Here is a 22,805-nt window from a genome sequence, read left to right as displayed (position 1 = left end):
AAACGACGCATCATATGCTTATTGTCGTGAATAAAAAAATCTGTCATTATTACATAAAAAGTCCAACACACATATTTATACCTTATTTACCATATTGTTTCTCTAATATCGGATTATCAATTAATTTTGTATAAATAGTAATCGATTATCGAACACCTCTAAACAGTACATATTTTTTCTATATTACTCTATGGTAATTTTGCTTTGTGAGTTGTGACATATTGTAATTGTGTGCAAGTGAAATACTGTAATTGAATAGGTATTTGATATCAATGATGAGAAAACTTATTGTGCCGAATTGATAATTACTAAAATGAGTGCCCGTATGTGTCATGATTTGTTTTTAACATCACAGTGTTCGTTAGATGTGTAATAATTTATAATTACGTTTGTGGTTTGTGCATTTCCAGAAGCCAGAGGTCCTGCAAAACGCAAAGTTAAGCCGGTAGAGCCGCAGTCTTTGCTCGATTTTGATCTTGGTGAAGGAGAGAGTTCTGATGACTCAGATTTTCGAATAGAAGATCATCCAGAAGAGAGTGATGATTATTCAATCAATACGGACGATGACAAAAGTAAGTAGCGTATTTGTAAGATTCGTAAACTCTTGGTTTGTATATTACGTGCTCTCTGATTAGGAATCTAAAGTCTTTGCCTTCATCACTCTTCATTTGTTTGGCTGTGGTCATCAAATTTTTTGTGACAAATATGTTCCATATAGGTTACAAAAAAGCCGAATTCCCATATCGTAATCATTGGTCGTAGGATTAGTGCCTAAGATCCTAAAAATGAAATAGTTCCCAAATACTAATAATAAGGTTAATCATCAAACTGCAGAAGTGAAGTACATTTGTAACAAATAGATCATTTTTGGTTTCAATTACTATGTAAATTTATTAATCCTTTTTGACATAACTATATAGTTATACAGGTTTTAAAGTCCCACAGCACTACCAATTAGTTCATAGTTTTATAAATGCCAATAGGATTAAATTTGATCCAGTGTGTGAAATTTTCACCAGTAGATTCTAAGTGAGTAAATGAGTATACTGAGGACCTACACCTATCTGTAATATGATAAATTGCAAAATGTACATCACAACTTCTACAAATAACCATATTGTATGCTTTTGCAGAAGGAGGCCGGAACAGTGCATCATCTGGGGATGAATCAGAATCTGAGGATGGTGACTACAAAAATTCCAATAAACTGGGAGAGGAGTTGTCCGTCAATGATGTTCTGGAAAAAGCTAAACAGCAAGAATTTAAGGTAGGATGAAAAATAAATTATATGGGCCACACAAGAAATGGGTAGCTGTATTTTATTTGTACTTCAAAGGTTACCTTCAAAGTATTTATTATTTGTTCTATATTTTATTCATGGATATTTCTAGATATTACTATAATGCAGTAAAAAGTTAATAATATAAAAAAAGTAAAGATATTTATTTAACAAAAATATTAATTCTTTAATTCATAATATAACTGAATATTGTTTATATTGTGTCCTACAAACATCCAGTAATTTACAGAAAATGACATTACAAAAGGGTTTCATATATCAGTTATGAGCTTCTCAAATTGTTATCCATACCTATTTACCCATTTTAAGGCATTTTTTTAGTCCTATCTTAGGAAATATAACAAACCCCTACTTACCTAGGACATAACATGGAAAAAAATTTCCCTTAAAGTTTGTTATTAAGAAATCAATCTGCCTAAAGTCATCCACTACTAAGCATATGCTAGTTTTTAAAATTTGCATAAATATCTAGTTTTCAGGTGAATTAGCAAGTATGTTTATATGTGCGGGCTGTTTGGGATCAAGGAGTGATGATTTTAATGAAATTGTTGAGTGTGATGGTTGTGGAGTCACAGTGCATGAAGGTTTGTATAAAACATTTAGAAATTATGACAATCTATCAGGTATATCAATGAAGCAAAGCATGTAAAATGAAATGTGTCCCAAAATGTAACACATATATATTTTTTCAATTGCAGGTTGTTATGGAGTTTCTGATGTGACAAGTGAATCAAGTACTGTTAGCTCAGCATCTACTGAGCCATGGTTTTGTGAAGCATGCAAAGCTGGCGTCACAGACCCATATTGTGAATTATGTCCAAATAAAGGTGTGATTAGTATTAATTAATGACAAATATAAGATATATTAATGTGTTTGACAGGTTCTTGGTTGATGGTTCTAATGAATGTGTTCTTTAATTTCCAGGTGGTATATTCAAAGAAACCGAAGTGGGAGCATGGGTGCATTTAGTGTGTGCTCTTTATGTGCCTGGAGTAGCTTTTTTCAGAGGTAAGAGAGCATTTTTATTTACTGGAATTGTGAAAATACAAAGTTAACTAAATATTCTATAAGCTCTGTTAAATTTTAATAAATACTAAGGTAAATAGATTTGTAGAAATATCATAGAAGCAGATTTTAATGATAGATAAATAACAATTGTAAATCTGACAACAGATTGATGCTTCCAATCTTATATAATATGCATGTTTATGAGCAGAGAGGATCAACTATCTGACTTATTTCCTTACTTATCCTATTCTTTGACTAGCTTTTGCCCGCGGCTCCGCCCCCGTTATAAAATTTTTCAGGCTAAAGTTTTCCGTTATAAAAGTAGTAATTTCCCGGGAGCCTCTCAAACTGTCTCCATACCAAATTTCATCTTAATACGTTGGGTAGTTTTTGAGTTTAACACGTTCAGGCAGACAGATGCAGCGGGGGGACTTTGTTTTTATAATATATTTTTTAGAACTTTTTAAGAGGAATAATCCCGTCATACATCATTGTTGCATAACTTTAACCGTTTACGCAGCGCACGCAACGGAAGCTCTCAAAACTAATAATTTTTCCCCGTTTTTGCAACATGTTTCATTACTGCTCCGCTCCGATTGGTCATAGCGTGATGATATATAGCCTATAGCACTCCAGGAACAAAGGGCTATCCAACACAAAAAGATTTTTTCAGTTCAAACACGGTAGTTCCTGAGATTAGCCATTACTGCTCCGCTCCTATTAGTCATAGCGTGATAATATATAGCCTATAGCACTCCAGGAACAAAGTGCTATCCAACACAAAATTTTTTTTTTCTGTTCGATCTGATAGTTCCTGAGATTAGCCATTACTGCTCCGCTCCTATTGGTCATAGCGTGATGATATATACCCCATAGTACTCCACGAACAAAGAACTATCCAACACAAAAATATTTTTTCCGTTCGAACCGGTAGTTCCTGAGATTAGTCATTACTGCTCCGCTCCTATTAGTCATAGCGTGATAATATATAGCCTATAGCACTCCAGGAACAAAGTGCTATCCAACACAAAAATATTTTTTTCTGTTCGATCTGATAGTTCCTGAGATTAGCCATTACTGCTCCGCTCCTATTGGTCATAGCGTGATGATATATACCCCATAGTACTCCACGAACAAAGAACTATCCAACACAAAAATATTTTTTCCGTTCGAACCGGTAGTTCCTGAGATTAGTCATTACTGCTCCGCTCCTATTGGTCATAGCGTGATGATATATAGCCTATAGCACTCCACGAACAAAGGGCTATCCAACACAAAAGAATTTTTCAGTTTGGACCGGTAGTTCCTGAGATTAGCCATTACTGCCCCGCTCCTATTGGGTATAGCGTGATGATATATAGCCTTTAGCACTCCACGAACAAAGGGCTATCCAACGCAAAAAGAATTTTTCAATTTGGACTGGTAGTTCCTGAGATTAGCGCGTTCAAACAAACAAACTCTTCAGCTTTATTTATATAAATAGTAGTAATATAGTATAGATGAAAAAGAAATACATATTTATTTGTCCAGGTGGAGCGGCTGTCGGGCGTGACGCTGTTCGAGATGGCGTACTCGCGGTGGGGCGCGCGGTCGTGCGCGCTGTGCGAGGACGCCACGCTGGCGCGCACCGGCGTCTGCGTCGGCTGCGACGCCGGCATGTGCAAGACATTCTTCCATGTCACTTGGTAATTTATATAGTCTCTTAAACCTCATTCAACACAAACACAGAAACAGACTTGTTATCACAGCAATGCTCCGTTCTTAGATAAATAACGTTTATGAATAAGGGGGTTAGAGTTTAAATACTATTTGCAGCAAGCGGGAGCAAAAATAAGCTCTCCGATTTCCGACGTGGAAGAAAAAGAACCCATCATATAAGCGCGAGGTTACCTTTAGCATGGGCAACGCCCACCCTTGGCCTTTACTAGCGACGCCTATTCACCTAAAGAAAAAAATCTGGATTAATAGTTTATGTGTTCTGACTTTTCTGAGATTATTTTAGAAATTGAATAAATAAGACATGACATTACAAGTGTTGGTTCTGATATGTTTTAGCGGGCAACGGGAAGGTCTGTTGGCGGAAGCACATACAGAAGAAGCCGAACAAGCAGATCCGTTCTACGCTCACTGTCGTCTCCATTCCGATAAAGCTCTTGTTAAAAAGCGTAAGAGAAATTGGCTGGCTTTGCAGTTAAGAACTGAAAAAAGGTATAAGATTTATTTTATTGTGTTAATTCAAGTTGTAATTAATTTGTTTTAAATAATTTTTATTATTTTGTAGGAAGTTGGAGCTACAGAATAATCTCAGTACAGAAGAAAAACTTAGGATCCAACGTAAACTTGTGAAATACAGACGAAAATATTTACAGCAGAAAGAAAATAGGAATCCACCATGGGGTAATAATGATTCGATTAATTATGATTTTGATGATTAATATTACATGTTAAATATATGATTTTTCTTTAGTCCCAACTCAGAAAATGGCAAGGATGTTGTACAGCAGTGCGTCGGCTATGAGGAAGTTTCAACGCAAAGCTGAATGCATGGGCATTGACACTCATGCACTGGAATTTCAAGATGCACAAGTAAGATATTAAACAAAGAATCATTTCATTGTTATTTTAAGATTATTTAATGATATATTAATGCTGAGATTTTTGACCTAGGGCCAATAACAAGGGCAATATTCTTTTTGTTTTGCGATTAAAAACACGTCACTACTCGGTTAGTAGATTCTGTACAGGATATGGCTATAAGATCGGTGCTTATTGCGGAAGAGTTGCTGAAACACGTTGACCGTCCGGAAAGGCAATTTAGAATGTATGAATCAAAACTAATATTAAAAAAATGTCCACAGATAACGGCTCTAAAAGATGTGTCTCGTCGTTGGCACGTTCCGCCGGCGTTTTCGGTAGAATTCGTCGGTTACTACTTGGAGCGGAACACGCGCGTCACGTCTCTGCGCAAGTCACTAGAACGGCTTACAAAAGAGAATGAAACTTTGTTAGCCGACGATGATAAGTTAAGATCTGACTACGACGTGGTGAGTGATAAAAATTTCGTTAATATTGTATTTAAAATCGTTGTAAACTGATTTAGTAAGGTTGGTTGTGTAGTTTGTAATGTAGTTTTATCCGCTATATAATAAACATGAGTTAGTGGCAACTGTGTCTGCCCTTTGGGATATAAATGAATGAGTTTAGACCAGTTAATTTCATCGTTTCATATAATTTCTATTAAGCAAGCACAACCATATTATGATTGCTTAATAATGTACCATACTCTACAATATGACTTTTTTATCCGCTATATAATAAACATGAGTTAGTGGCAACTGTGTCTGCCCTTTGGGATATAAATGAATGAGTTTAGACCAGTTAATTTCATCGTTTCATATAATTTCTATTAAGCAAGCACAACCATATTATGATTGCTTAATAATGTACCATACTCTACAATATGACTTAGGCATCAAAAGAAAACAACGACACGTTAGCCGAGCTGACTTCAACACGAGAAGCTTTAAAGAAGATATACGATGTAATCATTGCACTATCCCCGAAGAGGACAATACCGCCAGTTTTGGAAGATAAACCGCTATTACCGCCGGAAATCCCTCGCTCCACGCCCAAAGTGACGCCTCAGCAATTGCAGAGACGGTGAGTTTATATACAATATGGTGTATGAAGAATTTTGAGAGTATCTGAAGTCTGCCAATGTGCACTATACCAATGTTATGGACTAAGGCTTAATCCATTTTAGTCCTAGAGGAGGCTCGTGCTATGGAATACTTTTTTTTTATACGATTACGTCAGTAACCCCAATGCATCTGATGGTAAGTGAAGTGGGGTCCAATAGTATGTCCACTGACGAGTGACGATTACCCCTCAGCAGTCGAAGTATGCCGGCTTTTTGGAACCGAATATACCCAGGCTGATCCCGTTACGTGACACCCTTAAGTTTGGTGGGTTTTAACACCTTGGGTACGGTGACCGCTATCCGGGCGGATATAAAATATATATCCTACCACCAGCAAATAACAGTATACAATACATGGCTATTATTACTAGAAGGTAGATGAAGATATAATGGTGGGAAATATTGCTTATTTCACAAAATTCTACTAAATAGGTATTAGGTACTATACAGAATGTGAGTTCTGTAAAAATAATTGCTAAGTGGTGGAGCGGTGAATAGAAATTTACTAGCCAATGGCTAGCTTATGTTCGATAAAAGTTATTGATTGGATTATAAGGTATTATAAATTTCAATCCGGATTCACAATAGAGTAATAAAAAGAAAGTTAATAAAAATAATTTGTGTTGCAACATGTTCTATTTATAATGATTGGTCTGAGGTTCAATATTTGAAAGAAGATATTGAATCAGCCCCAAACTTATAACGGACAATATTTCACACTCAATGTGTCAATTTTAATATCACTGACTCACTATTACAAGGTTCTATGTTATATTATTGTTTAATTGAAATATATATCCCGCAAGATTCTATGTATTTTTTAGTAAACATTTAAAATTCCAATAATTCCGAAACATCAATAATGGAGAAAACAGTTAAATATTGTCTTTATGAATTTTTACAAACATAAAATTTGTAATTTCATTATTCCAACATAAATAAAATTAACATAGGACTTTGTAATAGTGAGCCAGCCATATATCATTGAATTCTACAATTTAGCATCCATAAACTAGAACTATAGATTTTCAGACAATTAAAATATACAATGTCTAGAGATCTTAGTAAATATACATACAGAAAAGTCTAGTCCTTATACCGCTCCTACTACTTAGCACATGCCATGGTACGATAAAAAAACCTTGAAAATTGCTATATTGTATAGAGGGTCGGCCACCAGGTCTATGTCTGTGCCGACTGCGGCAGCACTTAAGATGGGCGTTGGTTTTCCTCTTAGCGACAACCCGGACGCTCGCCAAGGAAAAGTCTTGTCGACTTCGTTAGAAGGTAAGCCATATACTCGATTGTGTGGCGACTTGCGATAACACAACTAAATTGAAGTTGTACTGAAACGATATTTGTTGCCAATAATGATAGTCTTGTGTATGAAATTACAATGATTGTAAAATTTAAATTCAAGTCAAATTTCGTTTAGTTGTGTTGATGCAATTGTCTCACAAATACTTGCTTTAATGTTTAATCGAAATATTTAATATGTATGTACTTTTTGATATATAATTTTATTTATATTTCAAGCAGTTATTTTTATTCTGACTTCGTTGTGGTTTTTTCGTAGCATTTCCGTTCGAATAGTATTTTATTTTTAAGAAAAACTCGGGATTAGCGAGATAACTTGCAGAAGTTATATCCCACGAGCGATTTTTACCGAGTGAACAGCCACTCTAAGCTGACTTCTGCAAATTTTAAAGCTTGCAGAACTTCCGGCGAATACCGTGTGTATAGAGTTATTAAAATATTGCCTGTAGTTGTAAATGAATCTGTGTGCTTAGAATGTGGCAAAAAAGGCACGACACGACTTCGTCCGTTTAATAGGGATTGATTGAGGGACTAATACGCGACTCACGCATTGTTCTTTCGATAAATCACAAAGATTAAAATTAAAAGACATCAAATTACGAGTCGTGTTTTCCAATTACAACAAATTGGAATTGGAGTCGTGTTTTTCTGGGACATTCTAAGGGGCCGGAAGTTTTTCGCAATATATATGATCGTACAATCCGCGGTGCGCTAGCGGCGGCGGGCGCGGCGGGCGCGGCGGGCGCGGCGGGCGCGGCGGGCGCGCTGTCGGGGCGCGAGTGCGCCGCGTGCGCGCGCAGCAGCGAGCGGCACCTCATGGCCACGTGCGACACGTGTCGCCAACACTACCATCTGCACTGCCTCAAGCCGCCGCTGCAGCGGCCGCCCAAGAAGAGCAAGCTCTATGGATGGTGCGTATTATCTGATTATAACTAGAAAAAATGTTCTTTCGTGTGCCAGGATAGAAATTTAGGTAAAAGTACAAATATAATGCTGTTAGTTACATTATTTTTAGTACCTACGTGAATTTCAAAGGAATTCCTGTAATTTATTGTTAGATAAAGATAAAATCATTATTTATATTTTAGATTACTCACACTGTAGATATTTCAAATTTTAATATCTTTTTGTTTGTTTTCACAGGCAATGCTCTGAATGCGACAAAACTTCCGACTCAGAACCAGAAGTTCTTGAGAAGAAAGTTCCTCGTCGTTCGCGTATACGATATAGTAAAGACGGCACTATCCTTACAGAACCCCACAGCCCAGGATCGACGCCGCACTCTCCCCCCTCGAAATCGGATAAACCACACAAACAGGAAAAACAAATAAAAATTGCAACATCGGAAAACATTTCACCCATAAAGGTCACAATAAAACCATTCGAATTCAGCAGTGATGGAAACGAGAGTTCCGAAGTCAAACAGAAGAAAGAGAAGAAGATCAAGAAGTCTAAAATGAAAGACCACGCTTCGGCATCAGCGGGTGAAAGCGACGTTTCTGCGAAAAAGTTGCATAAACGCAGTTTCACGTCACCAACGCTAACAAACACTCCGCTTATGTCGATAACGCCTATCGTAGTGGATAGCCCTAATGACTCACACAATGAAAACTCTAATGCATCGACCAATATTGCAGGAAAAGATAGTTTTGTACCGCGAAACTTATCATTCTCATCTCTCCTGAGCGAAGCTAAAGAGCGAGATAGTAAGGCAATCGAAAGTTCGATAGAGAGTACGCTAGCGAACCTTTCGTCGGATATCGCTACATACAAAGCTAATAGGAAACGAAGGAAAGAGAAGCATCGGTCGCGATATTCGCCAGATTTGTTGCGATCGCCTTCGAAATCGCACAAACATAAAAGGAAGAAGAAGACGCAAGATATGGAGAATCCGGAACCGCCGCATCCGAGAATCACTATTAAGGTATTTTCATTAATAAATTTTATGATATTGATTGTTTGTAACTGTTAGTATAAAATATTTATTTGATTTTTTTTATATAGATCAAACCAATACCGAAACCCGATGGATCGTTAGACACCCAAATGTTCTACGTTCCTACGGACAGCAACGATGGACCACCGCCAGCAGTTATGAAGAAACTATCCAAGGTAACTATTCCATACACACTAAAAAACTCCTTTTAAAAATTCACCAATGTAACTACTAATGTTTAGTAACAAACGACTAAATACTAATTGTCGGTTTTTTATATTAAACGTGTGGTATTGCGAGTAACGGCTTTCAATAATAAAGATGTGTGCTTTTAATAATGTTATCATAGCAAGCGGAACAAGATGCCAAACCGACCCCACCGCCCGCTGAGCCTCAACCCGCTGTACCCGCTGACCCTATAAACACAACACCTACCTCGGTCAGTATTCATCATTTTAAATATCAACACCTTTCCTAATACGCTTCCTTCACAATTTAATAACTTCATCATTGTTTTATCTGGGATAAAATACGGTAAAATCTGAATTAAATTAATAATAAAAAAATTAAGTATTAGAATATTCAGTAGAAACCGGTTATAACGACTAACTAGCGAGGTCCCGGTAAATATGTTTTGTGTAACAAATGAGTATTGTCTATAACGACTATTGGATATAGCGTGGTTCCTGCAATGTCGTTATATCCGGGTTTCATATCTAGTATATTCCATAAACAAAATTATATTTAATATAATCAATATTGTTATTTACAATGAATATGTATGTGTGTTATTCATATCAATACTTAGTATCCGAGTGCGTTAGTGCTTAAAATAACGACAGTTCTTTTTCAACAAGCCTACCATAAATCAGGAGGATAAAAAAGTTGAACCGGTTTCAACGAAGCCAAAGGTAAATTATTATGTTTATGAAGTTCTTTGCGGCATATTTTATGGGAAATTGTGTATTTTTTTTTAATTTACTTATGTGACAGATAGTTAAAAATGAAATTTTTTAAACTATTATTATTACAACCTAAACTTTTCACTTATTACGCCTGACATCCGTTAGTATTTTTTACTGAGGAGTAAAAGTTTCTTTGTAAAAAGAAGGCGTAATTTAACACCAAGCAGACGATTTGATTTCTTATCTAGGTGAGAAAAACTATATACGACTTGTGAATTTAAAGACTTAGGTTTCGCATTCGGCTTCGACCACGTGATTTACTTTTACTGAGATTAAAGTCATACTATTCTTTACTTTTCCAGTATAAAAAATTCCCTCTATCCTATCATGTGGTTTAAGCTTACCTACTTCGTAGTTTGTACAAAATTTCATCAAAATCGGTTCAACAGTTTAGCCTTGAAAGCGTACCAGACTGATAGTTACTTTCGCATTTATAATATGATTTGTATAAATAATTATATAATAAATGTCATACCAAATGTGGTTTAGTTGGTCTGTACTGTACCTGTATTGTGCCTTGTATTGTGTGCGGCGAGTGAGCGTGTTGTTGTGGTGTAGCGGTGCCGCGCGGCGCGTGCGCGCTCGGTGGCGGGCGGCGCGGAGCCGAGCCCGGCCGCGCTGGCGCCCATGACGCACTGCGACGTGTGTCTGCAGCCCGGCGACGGCGCCAACCTCGTGCGGTGAGTACCACCCCTCACACGCATCAACAGTGTTGCCCACTTACTACAATTACTACTAAAACAGGTGCTTTAGAGTGGTGCTTTCATGTAAGCGGAAAAATATTGTTTTTAGTGGCTGGTGGTTTTTGTAACTGGATTAATTTGGAACAGTTATTTAGAGGAAGACCTAAATTCACAAAGAAATATTACACAGTTTTGTGACAAAATATAATTTATTGTAGGCTAAAATAGCTGTTAGGTGGCAGACGTACAAAAAAATATATTAGAACGCGTAAAAAAAGATCACTGGAAAATTTGGGTTTTAGTGGTTTAATTGTTGAACAGTAACTTTTGTGCAGGTTCGGCAAAAGAGAGAGTGTATGTGTGTGCATACGTACGTGCGTGTGTGTGAGTTTTATAAATATGAGGAAGTGTATTTAAATTAGTCACCCAAAAGTTACTAATTACAACTCTTCAGTGATTCGATATGAAAGGTAAAAATACATTAATAAACATTAAATAGCTACATAATTTATCTTCTCTTTGTATTAACACCGACTACCCTCTATACGCAATGATATATTCTGATTGTTAACAGATGTGACGAGTGTTACAAAAGATACCATTTCACCTGTTTAGAGCCGCCGCTGAACAAGAACCCCAAGAAACGTGGCTACTCGTGGCATTGTGCCGACTGCGATCCAACGGTAAGGATATTTCAAAATAACACCTGATATCATTCACAGAATAGGGGACCGACCTAAGCTTGATTTTGTATATTATTCTATATGTAATGGTTAATAATACGAAAATGAAGCACTCCTGTGAAAACTGCATAAAAATTGGTTAAAAAATGAGCGAGTATTTGATATTTAAAATATTTTAATGTGCAGAAGTGGGTGCGATGTGGGGATATCGCTTCATCTCTTTTTTTCGCACGCGGCGTAATTCCCGATGACGTCACATGTGGGTATTTCGTCTCTTTTCTGTTTCTTGTTAATTACCCCTTCCGCCGAAATTCAAAGACTTGTAACTTGTTGATTTTTTACCGGATTTTAATAATTCCTTCTGTGTTATAATTTATATAATGTAAATATTTGATAATAGTAAAAAACAAAAATGAGTCCGGTACCCTATTGGGAATTCACTAAAGTGAAAGAATTTACTAATATTGTTGTATCTCAATATTAACTAATCACAACGGCCCTATGTCTACGCACTGCGAAGGCTGCCATGTCGTCAGCACTGAGAAACAGATTTGTTGCCACAGATTTACTCCGTACTTCGATAAAAACGTCTATGAATAAGGGGGTTAGTCTTTTGCAAATTACAACTTGGAGGCCGCAAAAGTCGATTATCAATAGTGGGTGCATGCGTTTGTGCGTGTCTGAATATGTGCGATGTAGCTAAGATACATATCTTAGTTACATCGTTAAAAACGTTTTCTCAAACAGTTAGTGCAAGATTTGGTTTGAAGCTTCTTAGTTATCAAGATAGATTACATGAATTTAAACTAGATACATTAGAGTGGAGACGGAAACTATACGATCTTGTGACATTATATGAAATTATAAATACGAAATTGGACACCACGTTTAGGTGTCTCAGAGCCACTAGCAGATCTAACCGTAGACAACACTTGTTTTCAGTACCTACCTGCAGCTACGATGAATGTAGTACATAATAGTCCGTTACGTCGTATGTGTAATTGTTACAATGATCACTGCAAGGAGTTGAATATATTTCACCAGAGTATTTACCACTTTAAAACAAATATAAAAATTTTTAAACTATTTTAAAATTTATATCTTGTATGTACCTTATCATTTTAATTAAAATATTGCGATACTATTTGAATGTTGTGCGCGGGTTTTATGGGTGTAAAAAAAATTAAATGTTATGCATACCTACTCTATATTAGATGAATAAGTATCTTTGTACATTGTTTCTGTGCCTAATAAATAAAAAAATACATCGTACCTTGCTTCAGTATTGAAACTCTCAAACGGTATAACAATTTCCATTAGTCCTTTTCCAACGGAGTTACGCTAGTCTGGGAAAATAAAAATGTTATTAATAGATTTTAACTAGCGCACTGCTTCACTTCCTCGCACATGTCTGGTGGATATGCATTCTAACAGTAAATACTTTCACAGGACGTTGAAGAGAACAACTAAAAATCAAGATAAGGTAATCTCAAGAGTGTTTGTGTTTCCCGTGGGTCGGTGCTTGACGTCGGCCAATATTTGTGGATATTGTATTGTGAGCTTTTAATTACTACTGCTTTAGTAGATGTATTTTATTGAACATTGTACTAATAAATGAATATGATCGCGTTTTATTTTTGTTTATTTTGTTCGTTTACATCAATAACATGAAAGGATTGCTATCAATCGAGTTATCAATTACTTAATACCTCAAAGTACTGTCGAATTACACACGATTATTTTGTTGTTTATTCACTAAACGTTTTGTGACGTAATTGGATAAAATAGTAGTTTTAATAAATCGGTTGGATCCATCATCCGATTTATTAAAATCATCAATCAGAGAATTTCATTTATATATTGTTATCATAGGCGGTGATGAATTATTTTTTGCTCGCCGTTTCGTTGTTTCGATGACCTAAAAGCAACTGAATCCACTCCTGATAAATCTTTAAATTGTTTGATACGTTGCTACTTATTTCTATGTATTTTCTACATAACATTTTCGTCACATCATTTTAACATCCATAAAAGGTATGGATCATTTTTAATTTCTATTTCTATAATGTATTTCATGTGTCACGCCTCTTCTACAAGTTATTGGTTCCACAATCGATAACAGATATAAAACAAAACGTGTATTGGTGTCTAACTTGCAAAACAAACTTCTCTGTCCAAGTTTCGTGTAGCAGAGGTTGCCACAATCGCCAGGGAATACTTAGTCACCTTTATATTGGCCACTTGTGCAAAACTCTTGTGACCGAATTATTAACTTAATCTCATGTTTGAGTGAAATCTCAAGTTGACAAGTTTAAGCTGTCATTTAAAAGCTGGTTCTCAGCTAAGTCGATGCAGTTGAATATACAAAATTCAGCCCACAATCAGTCAAATATTATGACTTAAGGTATTATTTTAGCAGTTGCAGTACTTAATATGGATTTATTAAATACCGTTTACTGTGATATACTGACTTTAATTTGACAGCCTCTCAGGTAATACTGCGCTCCAGAGCGAAACTGAGTTGCATCTATTCGACATATTTATTTAAAAACGGAACATACTTTTGTTAGCGACGACGCAGCGGACTGGATATAAAATAAACTGCGTTTATACGGCTCTGTCATCTTTTTACCTTTAATAGGAAAAAAAAATATTATAAACCTATATAGCAAATAGTACTTTATTTACAGCGTAGGACAATCATTCGCCGATATGTAGCTGCATTCTCTATACGACAAGTGTGTAGTGTACAAAACGATTGAAAATGCAAACACGGAAAGGTTCCTTAATCGCATAATTAAAGCCCGACGTGCCGAATACCTACGCGTGCTAACAAAGTTATAATTTTCCATGAATAATCTCAACATCAGACCTGCCTAATAACAAAATAAAGTTATAAGAAACTATATTTTAATATAAATTTCAAGTCTTGTTAAATTCTTATAAATGTATCTACGTACTATGCTTACATGTGGTGCTTATTTAAAAATTCACAAATGGAAAAACAGTGTACTACAAATATATGTAGGTCTTTAAAAAAATATTTCAAGCACAAAACATCGTTTTGAGGTCACATCGGAAACAGCATTTGTTCGCGGCGAAAACGTGACCACAATTTAGAGCTCATAATACCGTCAGTCGCGATGCGCTCCCTTAAGTGATAACCATTGATTGCTGTTTATTGCAATCTTGTATTTCCAGGTAACAGTAGAACTGTATTGTAATTAGGTACCTTGTTAGCTACTAAAATTAAGAGTGATATGCCGGCTATGGGTCCGTAAATAAGTAAAATTGAGTTTGCAATAAAATGTTAGGTTCTTACAAAACAGTTCAGCTGGATTTGTGGGTATATGACTGCTATATATACCATTACACAATTGAATTACCATGGATCAACAATTCAAAAAGTAAAGCAAGATTTTTTTATATTTATTTATTTATTATATCTTAGGGAAAGCAACAGATAATAGCTTTATAACTAAAGATTAATAATTGAGGCTTCAATAATAATTTCCCACGACTAAAACTACGTATTAAATATATTTAAATGTGAGCAGTTACATCCCGCTAGTATAATAACAGTTATAAATATTAAAATATTAAAAAAGAAAAGAAAATAATTTATAAACAATAGCCACGTTCATAAAGGTTTGTTGTCTCCTGTAGAAAAGAAGTCTCTGCTTAAATGTTGCCTAGTTGCATTGATATTAGTACAAAAAATACCAATATTCATGCGCTTGCTCAGCTCATTAAAGTTATCACTTGCTCGCCACAAAAAGGCGTTCTGTCTATAATTAGTCCCTGCCACAGGAAGATAGAACGGGGCACTCGATCGAGTTGATTTAAGGGGTACATTAATATGAATTTTACTTAATAATTCCGGACAATCAATCCTGTGGGACGCGATCTTTAAAAGGAACAGTAAGGCCGCAATTTCACGTCTCTTAGAGAGTGCCAAAAAATGGAATTTTTTCATAGACTTGTATAGTCGTAGTCCGAGCTCCTGAATCTCAGGCGGAAGCAAAGGTATTTTAAGAATTTTGCTTGTATGCGTTCAATTCTAGCAGTATACTTCTCGTATCTCGGATTCCATACTTGGGAAGCGTACTCAAGATTATTCCGAACATATGTGCAATATAATATTTTTAATGTTTTGGCACGATTAAAGTCAGTTGAGCTTCTCAGTATGAAACCCAAGGCTCTTGAGGCTTTTGCAATAATAGATTCAATGTGACTATCGAATAGAAGTTTAGGGTCATGACTTACTCCAAGATCCTTAATAGCGTTCACTCTATTAAGAACCTGATTTTTTAATGAGTACACCGATGTTATAATTGACTTTTTTCTGGAAAAGGTTATTGCCACACATTTTGATGCATTTAAGTCCAGCATATTGTGATTGCAGTATCTATCTAGCCTTGATAAATCAGCTTGAAATTTAACAACGTCGTCGTTTGATCGAATAGAACTAAATATTCTTAGGTCATCTGCAAAGCAAAGTATCCGGCTGTTATGAAAGCAATCCGAAATGTCATTTATGAAAATTAAAAATAGTAGAGGGCCGAGTAGCGAACCTTGGGGAACACCTCTAGGTATATGCACCCAACTAGAGACGTATTTTTTTATTACAACGGCTTGAGTCCTATTATCTATATAAGACAAGAACCATCGGAGCAGATCCCCATTAATGCCAATGACACGTAATTATTATATAAGTCTCACTTTATTCTTCTAATTGCAGGGAAAAAGTGAAATTGGAATAATTAAGCCACATATTAATAATTCTGTCCCTCGTTATCCTCAAATGTACTTTCTGCGCATTACCAGTGTTCTTAGATATTAAGAACAACGATGTCAATATCGTGTTCAGTTATAAGCATACTAACGCCCGCTCGGCCTCATAATGCTATTCAGTACCATGAAGGCAGGAACGCTTATTAAATCCATGAATTGCTGAAACTGTGCGTCTAGTGCGAGCCTCGAGTAACTAAATTTCCATTATTTATTATGACGCGGTTGAATGGTACGTCCTCGCCAACATTGTGCCAACATCACGTTTCAAGTTTGTTCATTTATTCTCAACTCCAAACTCGCTGCATAATATCTTCATGTGAGAAAGTTTTGTGCATTCCCATAGTTTCAGTTGTTGCTTTTAGGTAATTTTCACTTGCTGTTTGTTTGATACGTAGGAATCAGAGCATTATAATATACATGGGTTGAAGTTTTACGTTTTAAAACCACAAACTTTACGTTTAAAGTTTCTATAATTTTGTATATTTTCTACAGAAATCGCAATTTCAGAATATTCGTACTAAACTATTATAATTTCACTAAAACATTTTTACGTACTTACTATAAAATTAATTTTTATTGTGATGTTGATTATGACTATAATCCTTTTGAGTAAGTTTTCGCTGTTGAATTTAGCGAAAACTTTAACTTGACGTTCTATTCACGAGTGAAAAATATGCAATGAGCTTAAAGTCTGCGTAACCTACTTAGGGAGCAAGTCGAACTTCAGCTTGAGTTAACACGAGTGCTTCTAAGTAGGAGAGGCTTCAATTAGGATTGCTTGACATATGTGCTTTTCCGGCTATTAATATTATATTAAGTCAATATAATAATAATAATATCAGCTCTGTATTATATACTTGCCCACTGCTGAGCACGGGCCTCCTCTACTACTGAGAGGGATTAGGCCTTAGTCCACCACGCTGGCCTAGTGAGGATTCGTAGACTTCACACACCTTCGAAATTCCTATAGAGAACTTCTCAGATGTGCAGGTTTCCTCACGATGTTTTCCTTCACCGTTAAAGCGAACGATAAATTCACAAAGAATACACACATGATTTTAGATAAGTCAGAGGTGTGTGCCCTTGAGATTTGAACCTGCGAACATTCGTCTTGGCAGTCCGTTCCACACCCAACTAGGCTATCACCGCTCATTAAGTCATTGCTCATCAATATTAATATTCTTGTCAGTAGAAATAGATTACTTATTCTGTTTCAGCCCACTAGTCAAAGGACATTTCTACGTATCCGGCTAATAATTATAATTATTAGTTATTGTATATGTTTATAATTAATAGCTTTTACTCGCGGCTTCGTCCGTGTAAAGGAGTTTTCCGGGATAAAAGTCCTGCTATAAATTTTCCCGGTATAGGAAATAGGTCTTAAACTATCTCCATACCAAGTTTCATAAAAATCGTTCAGTAGATTCTGAGAAAATCGATCATATACAGACAGCTTTTGGGGACTTTGTTTTATACTATGCATAGATAGATATGTATATCTATTATAGGTAGCTACAGGAATATTGTTCATGTTACTATGATGGTTTTAAGTTTGAAAAGTTAAGAAAGTTTTAAAAATTATGCAATGTATACATATCTGATAATGACACGATGATTAAAATAAATAAACGAGGCTCATTGCGATATTTTTATAAAATTACATGACATTATCATTTTAGAAAATCTGTAGTCTGATGTTGTCTATACATAGTACAGTAAAATGGCGGGTAATGTCTACGTTGGTATTAAGTATAATCCTGACGCAATAAGATAACCTTCTATTGCTGTGAATTTCTGAGCTTGCCATTAGTGCCGTCATAGAAAAGGTACGGTAATACGCTTACGTTAATATGCGCCTTTGAATGTTTTTTTTTTATTTATTTATTTCTCAGGGGTGATAGAATTTTGGCATCTGAATGCAATGATATGAAATTAGTGAGACATTGTTTGTTCTAGAATATACTAATGTAACCCTTTCTATTCTTCGCCAGTTTGCGATATTTTTGTGCTAACTAGGATCTATTAATCTATTTTTTTATACCCATAATAAATGATGTTTATGCTAAACAATTTTATCAGACCAAAGTAGTTTTCCACAAACTGCATCGTTCAGCGGGCGCCTGCTGTTATGAGATATTAAACTTGCTCCTTCATAAATTTTCTATGGCAGACAATACACTGCTTAAAAGCATAGACAATTTAAGGATACAGCATGTCGGTATAAAATACGGCAACATTTTTTATTTGTTATTTCAACGTGCTTTGACTCTGCTAATGATTACCTACCCAACTTGGCGAGGTGCACAAGCTATCCAAGAAAAATCAGAGAAAGAGCACAGTTAATGTAAAAAGAATTCCTTTGTGCGAAATAGATTTAGATCGATTGCCTATCTCTTTTGAAAAGAATTTAAAGAGAAGGTGAGAAATGCACTGATTAGTTAAAGGTTTAGCAGGGGTACCGCTACGAGAATATGCACTCGTCCTGCCATTGGATTGATAATCGATTTTACTGGAACGAGAAAAAAGGAGCTTTGTATGCACTTTGTTGAGTAAAATGGGAAACGGAAACTCAGTTGCCTATCTACATAGAAGTATTAAATTTGGTATAATACCAAATGTAATACTATCTTAGTTTTTTGACTACTCCAAGTTACATTTTGTATTGAACCACAAATTCTTAATGGAAGGGCATTTAGTGGGGCATATCGGTGTGGTATTGAGCTTTGTGCTTTGTGGCGTGCAGCTTGTATAGAACTAGTGTTCAAACTGTTCAATGTTCAGTGTTTACTCGAGTGAGGAGGCATTTACGCGCTCCGCAGACGTATGGCATCGAAGACAAAGATATATTTTTTTACTCGACGGACACAGAAAGAGTTAATAGAATATATTTATTTATTTGGATCTTAACTAGGTATCTATACGCAGAGTTCGGACTTTACAAATTTTCTATTACTTCCATTGGACACCAACTGATCGTCTTCCAAAAAGTGTTTAAGTACAATAAACTAGCTACTAATACAATAAAGTTTGTATAAATATACAAATAAAACATTGTCGATATGAATGGATAATATCCACTGGATATTTCCGATGCACATCCATTGAACTGTTTTTGGTGTTCAATGGGCGCCACGGGCCAATGTTTTGGTTGCGGTAATCGAATACTGCAATCCGTACTCATTAATAAAAAGTATTCATGTTTTATTGAATAAACTTGACGGCATTGCATTATAAACAGAATGGAAAAGATTGATGCTGAGACAGTTACATAGCAGTTTTTGGTCACAAAATGTGTATTTTTGGTTGAGGATCTTCAGGTTTTATTAAATTCCGTCTGCAGCTATTGAAGATGTCAAGTCGTGGAACAGAAAAATATCCTTTGGAGTAACTATGAATTTCCTCTAGGCAGAGCAGCTGGCGGGAGTAAAAAAAATCTCGCTGAATATAATGAAAGACCCGCGGGGACCCTGTGAGAATACAGCTTTTTTTAGATCCTTAAAGCTACGCCTATGTTGATACCCTTTCTCTCTTGAAACTTTGCCATGCCCGACAGGGTCCACGATTATGTCACGTGTATTAAAATGTAACATCTTATGTATAAAATGATTGTGGAGTGCAATAAACTTTGAAGTAATTCGAACTACTCTTGGATAGTATTGAAATACCGAGCATTTCGTTTTACTGTATGTACTATTTGTTGTGGAGAGTCATCTTAAATCGCCTTGCAAGAAGACTTGAAAATTTCAAACAGGAAACTGAACGAAGCAGTTAGGAAATAACGAGTCAGGAAGGCAATGACTGTTAGATTGCCATTAATCGCCTTAGCAATTACGGGATACGAATGACAGTAAGAAGGGTTTGATTATAATAGTCTTAAAGGGTACCTAGTCCTATAACAAAACCCTTTAACAATCAACAGCGCCGGCAATATTTTTTCTAAGACTTTTTGCATTTTTAAATGTTACCTATCATTATAACAAAATTAGTGTTTAAATAAAGGTTGAAGGTAGATAAATTGTTTGTTTCGATTTAGCCTTGTCAATTTCTACCGAGGAGACGATCCTGCAATGTTGCGCTTTATTTTAAGTGAACTTTGACATAGTATAAAGGGGTTCATATTTTCGTATAGTTGTTAAATAAAATCACTTTAAATTGATGGATCTGATGTACAAATGTAATGACTCTTGACTGGCGCGGTGCATGCTCGTTAGGTGAGTCGGGGTGCGCCGTCGAGGCCCGGCGTCGCGTCGCGCCGCGCTTCCGATATTAAATTTATCGCTTCTGTTATTGCACGCTGCCTTCCTGGATGTAATAATTTTCATTTTCAAGGTGAAGCGCTTCAACAATGGCTTTTTAATATTATCAAAATATTTTATAATTTTATTAAAACGATGACGAGGTAGGTACAAGCAACTGTGTTTACTTTGTGTTTATTGCGTTTTAACTTACATAATAGTATGTTGTATAATTGTAACGTTGTAATATAACGGTATACTATAAATAAATTAGTAGGCGCCGAATGAATTGCCTCATAAGCCTTGAACGGTCAAAGCGAATGTGCAGAGTCTGAATAGCACGCTTCAAATACTGTACAAAGCGATGCAACATCAGCTATCTGGAGAGGTTCGCATCGAGGTTATACGAGAAAACTTCCGGCTACATGCAGGTATAGGTGTAGAGAAATATTTTGTGGAATTGTGCGCATTGCTGTGTTCAGGCTTTATGTTTGGTCACGTACCGTTTTTTGTTCGCACTCTCTTATCACAATATGAACTGTAGGTATATTATTTCGGTAAGCTTTTAACTATAGTTAGGTTACTGTATTTTAATATAGAGGATACAGCAAGGTTATATTTATTATTTTATCAATAAAAATCTATATTTTACCTGTGACATTGCAATGTACCGACTGCCGAGATGTAGGTATCTTTGGATTCCAATAAAAGACATCCTAAGCTTAAAGCTTGCTCGAACGTTACGTCTCTATGCAAATACTGGTATGTATAAATATTTACGACTGGGACTATATTTATGTAAATAATTTGATATATACAGGAGCAACACAACTTACAACTTGCGAGAATGACGGAAGGTTTCTGTAATTACCCCAACTTAGGAGGCTACGGGGTGGGCCTGATAGCTATCAAATGGCCGCATCTAATCGTCGCACCACGCCGCCAGTCTTATAATTAGTTCCAAATGAGTTTAATGACAGTTTTTTGCACTGAAATATTTTCACCTTCGTGGAAGAGTTTAATAGGAATTCTTTTTTGTTCTTCTATTTGTTTTTCTATCTTTAAAATGGTTTTCCTTAATGTTTTAATCAGTGTTTGAGAAAATGTTGAAAATAAAAATATTGAGTGAGGAGGTATATAATTCCGATGTAACATTTAAGTGCTCAGGTAAGACTTTTATATGAAGGTCTTCCACTTCCTATACTTAATAAATTGAAATTAATTTAAATCCGTAAGAAGAATTCTTTAAACAATGGCAATGCATTGGTAATTTCTCTTTTCCATCGTCTATCATACATTTTTTGCTTTTCTTTGTTTCATTGTTCTAATCAGCCTAAGTGTGAAAAGTGGAAGCGAAATTGCATGTTCCGGCCTCACAAACGAGAGGGTTCTGTTATATTTCGCATCAGTCGTGCGAAAAATTCTTGTGTAAGTCTGACTACGAATATAACTTCCGGTACAGTGGACAGATACCCTACTTATTAAACAATATTGTTTTTAAATTACTCTGACCGTAAGACCCATATTTATTGAGTTATTATATATTGATGTCGACATATGATTTGTATGTATTACTTTCGTGTTACTTATGTCTTAATTTTTGTACTGATGCATAAAGCAAACGAATGAGGACCACAAAAGATGGTTTAACTCATACAAGGGTCTATGAAGCATGAGATGTAACACCTCTGTGGTATGAATTTCCAAAAAATATTGTAATTATAGAGCCACCAGTTAAATCATGCGCTTTCGCTCAGTCAGCCTGTGTTATTAATAGTAATAGAATAATAACAACCATATGTATACTAACTATACTTTTCAGGAACTACTAGTTCGAACTCAACAAGTATTTTACTGTTGAATAGCCCTAAACTGGCTACCTAACACTAAAATATTTATCGAGAAAGGCTTATAGTCTAACATCCCGCTATGACCAATAGGAGCGAAGCATCAATAAAAAATGTTGCAAACGGGGAAAATTCATTCCTTTGAGAGCTCCTGTTCGTTCGCTGTGTAAACGGTTGAATTTACGCAAAAAACATATATGACGAAATTGTTCCTCTTAAAAAGTTCTAAAAAATATGTTTTAAAACAAAGTCCCCCGCTGCATCTGTCTGCCTGTTTGAACGCGTTAAACTTAAAAACTACCCAACAGATTTCGATGATATTTGGTATGAAAATAC

At 35.7% G+C, this 22,805-nt stretch overlaps 1 protein-coding gene across 1 annotated transcript; it reads left to right on the top strand.

The window, feature by feature from the left end:
* The first annotated feature begins 178 nt into the window (after positions 1-178).
* On the top strand, positions 179-13,227 carry LOC115444070 (PHD finger protein 14). The gene is made up of 20 exons (XM_037440684.1): positions 179-323; positions 411-572; positions 1,134-1,267; positions 1,773-1,884; positions 1,999-2,127; positions 2,226-2,317; positions 3,840-3,994; positions 4,365-4,517; positions 4,591-4,706; positions 4,777-4,895; positions 5,168-5,353; positions 5,779-5,969; positions 7,175-7,296; positions 8,042-8,237; positions 8,470-9,250; positions 9,331-9,438; positions 9,612-9,701; positions 10,786-10,907; positions 11,485-11,593; positions 13,043-13,227. The coding sequence occupies exons 1-20, from the start codon at positions 314-316 to the stop codon at positions 13,061-13,063; spliced, it is 3,108 nt and encodes a 1,035-aa protein (XP_037296581.1). The 5' UTR covers positions 179-313; the 3' UTR covers positions 13,064-13,227.
* Positions 13,228-22,805: the final 9,578 nt, after the last annotated feature.

This window comes from Manduca sexta, chromosome 20, assembly GCF_014839805.1.
Source record: "Manduca sexta isolate Smith_Timp_Sample1 chromosome 20, JHU_Msex_v1.0, whole genome shotgun sequence".
Taxonomy (NCBI): Eukaryota; Metazoa; Arthropoda; class Insecta; order Lepidoptera; family Sphingidae; genus Manduca; species Manduca sexta.
Note: the sequence above shows the minus strand (reverse complement) of the source record. Positions and strands in the feature narration are given on the sequence as shown.

Coding starts and splice junctions, on each gene's coding strand:
- LOC115444070 (XM_037440684.1), top strand. Junction 3,995..4,364: donor ACATTCTTCCATGTCACTTG/GTAATTTATATA, acceptor GATATGTTTTAG/CGGGCAACGGGAAGGTCTGT. Junction 9,251..9,330: donor ATCCGAGAATCACTATTAAG/GTATTTTCATTA, acceptor TTTTTTATATAG/ATCAAACCAATACCGAAACC.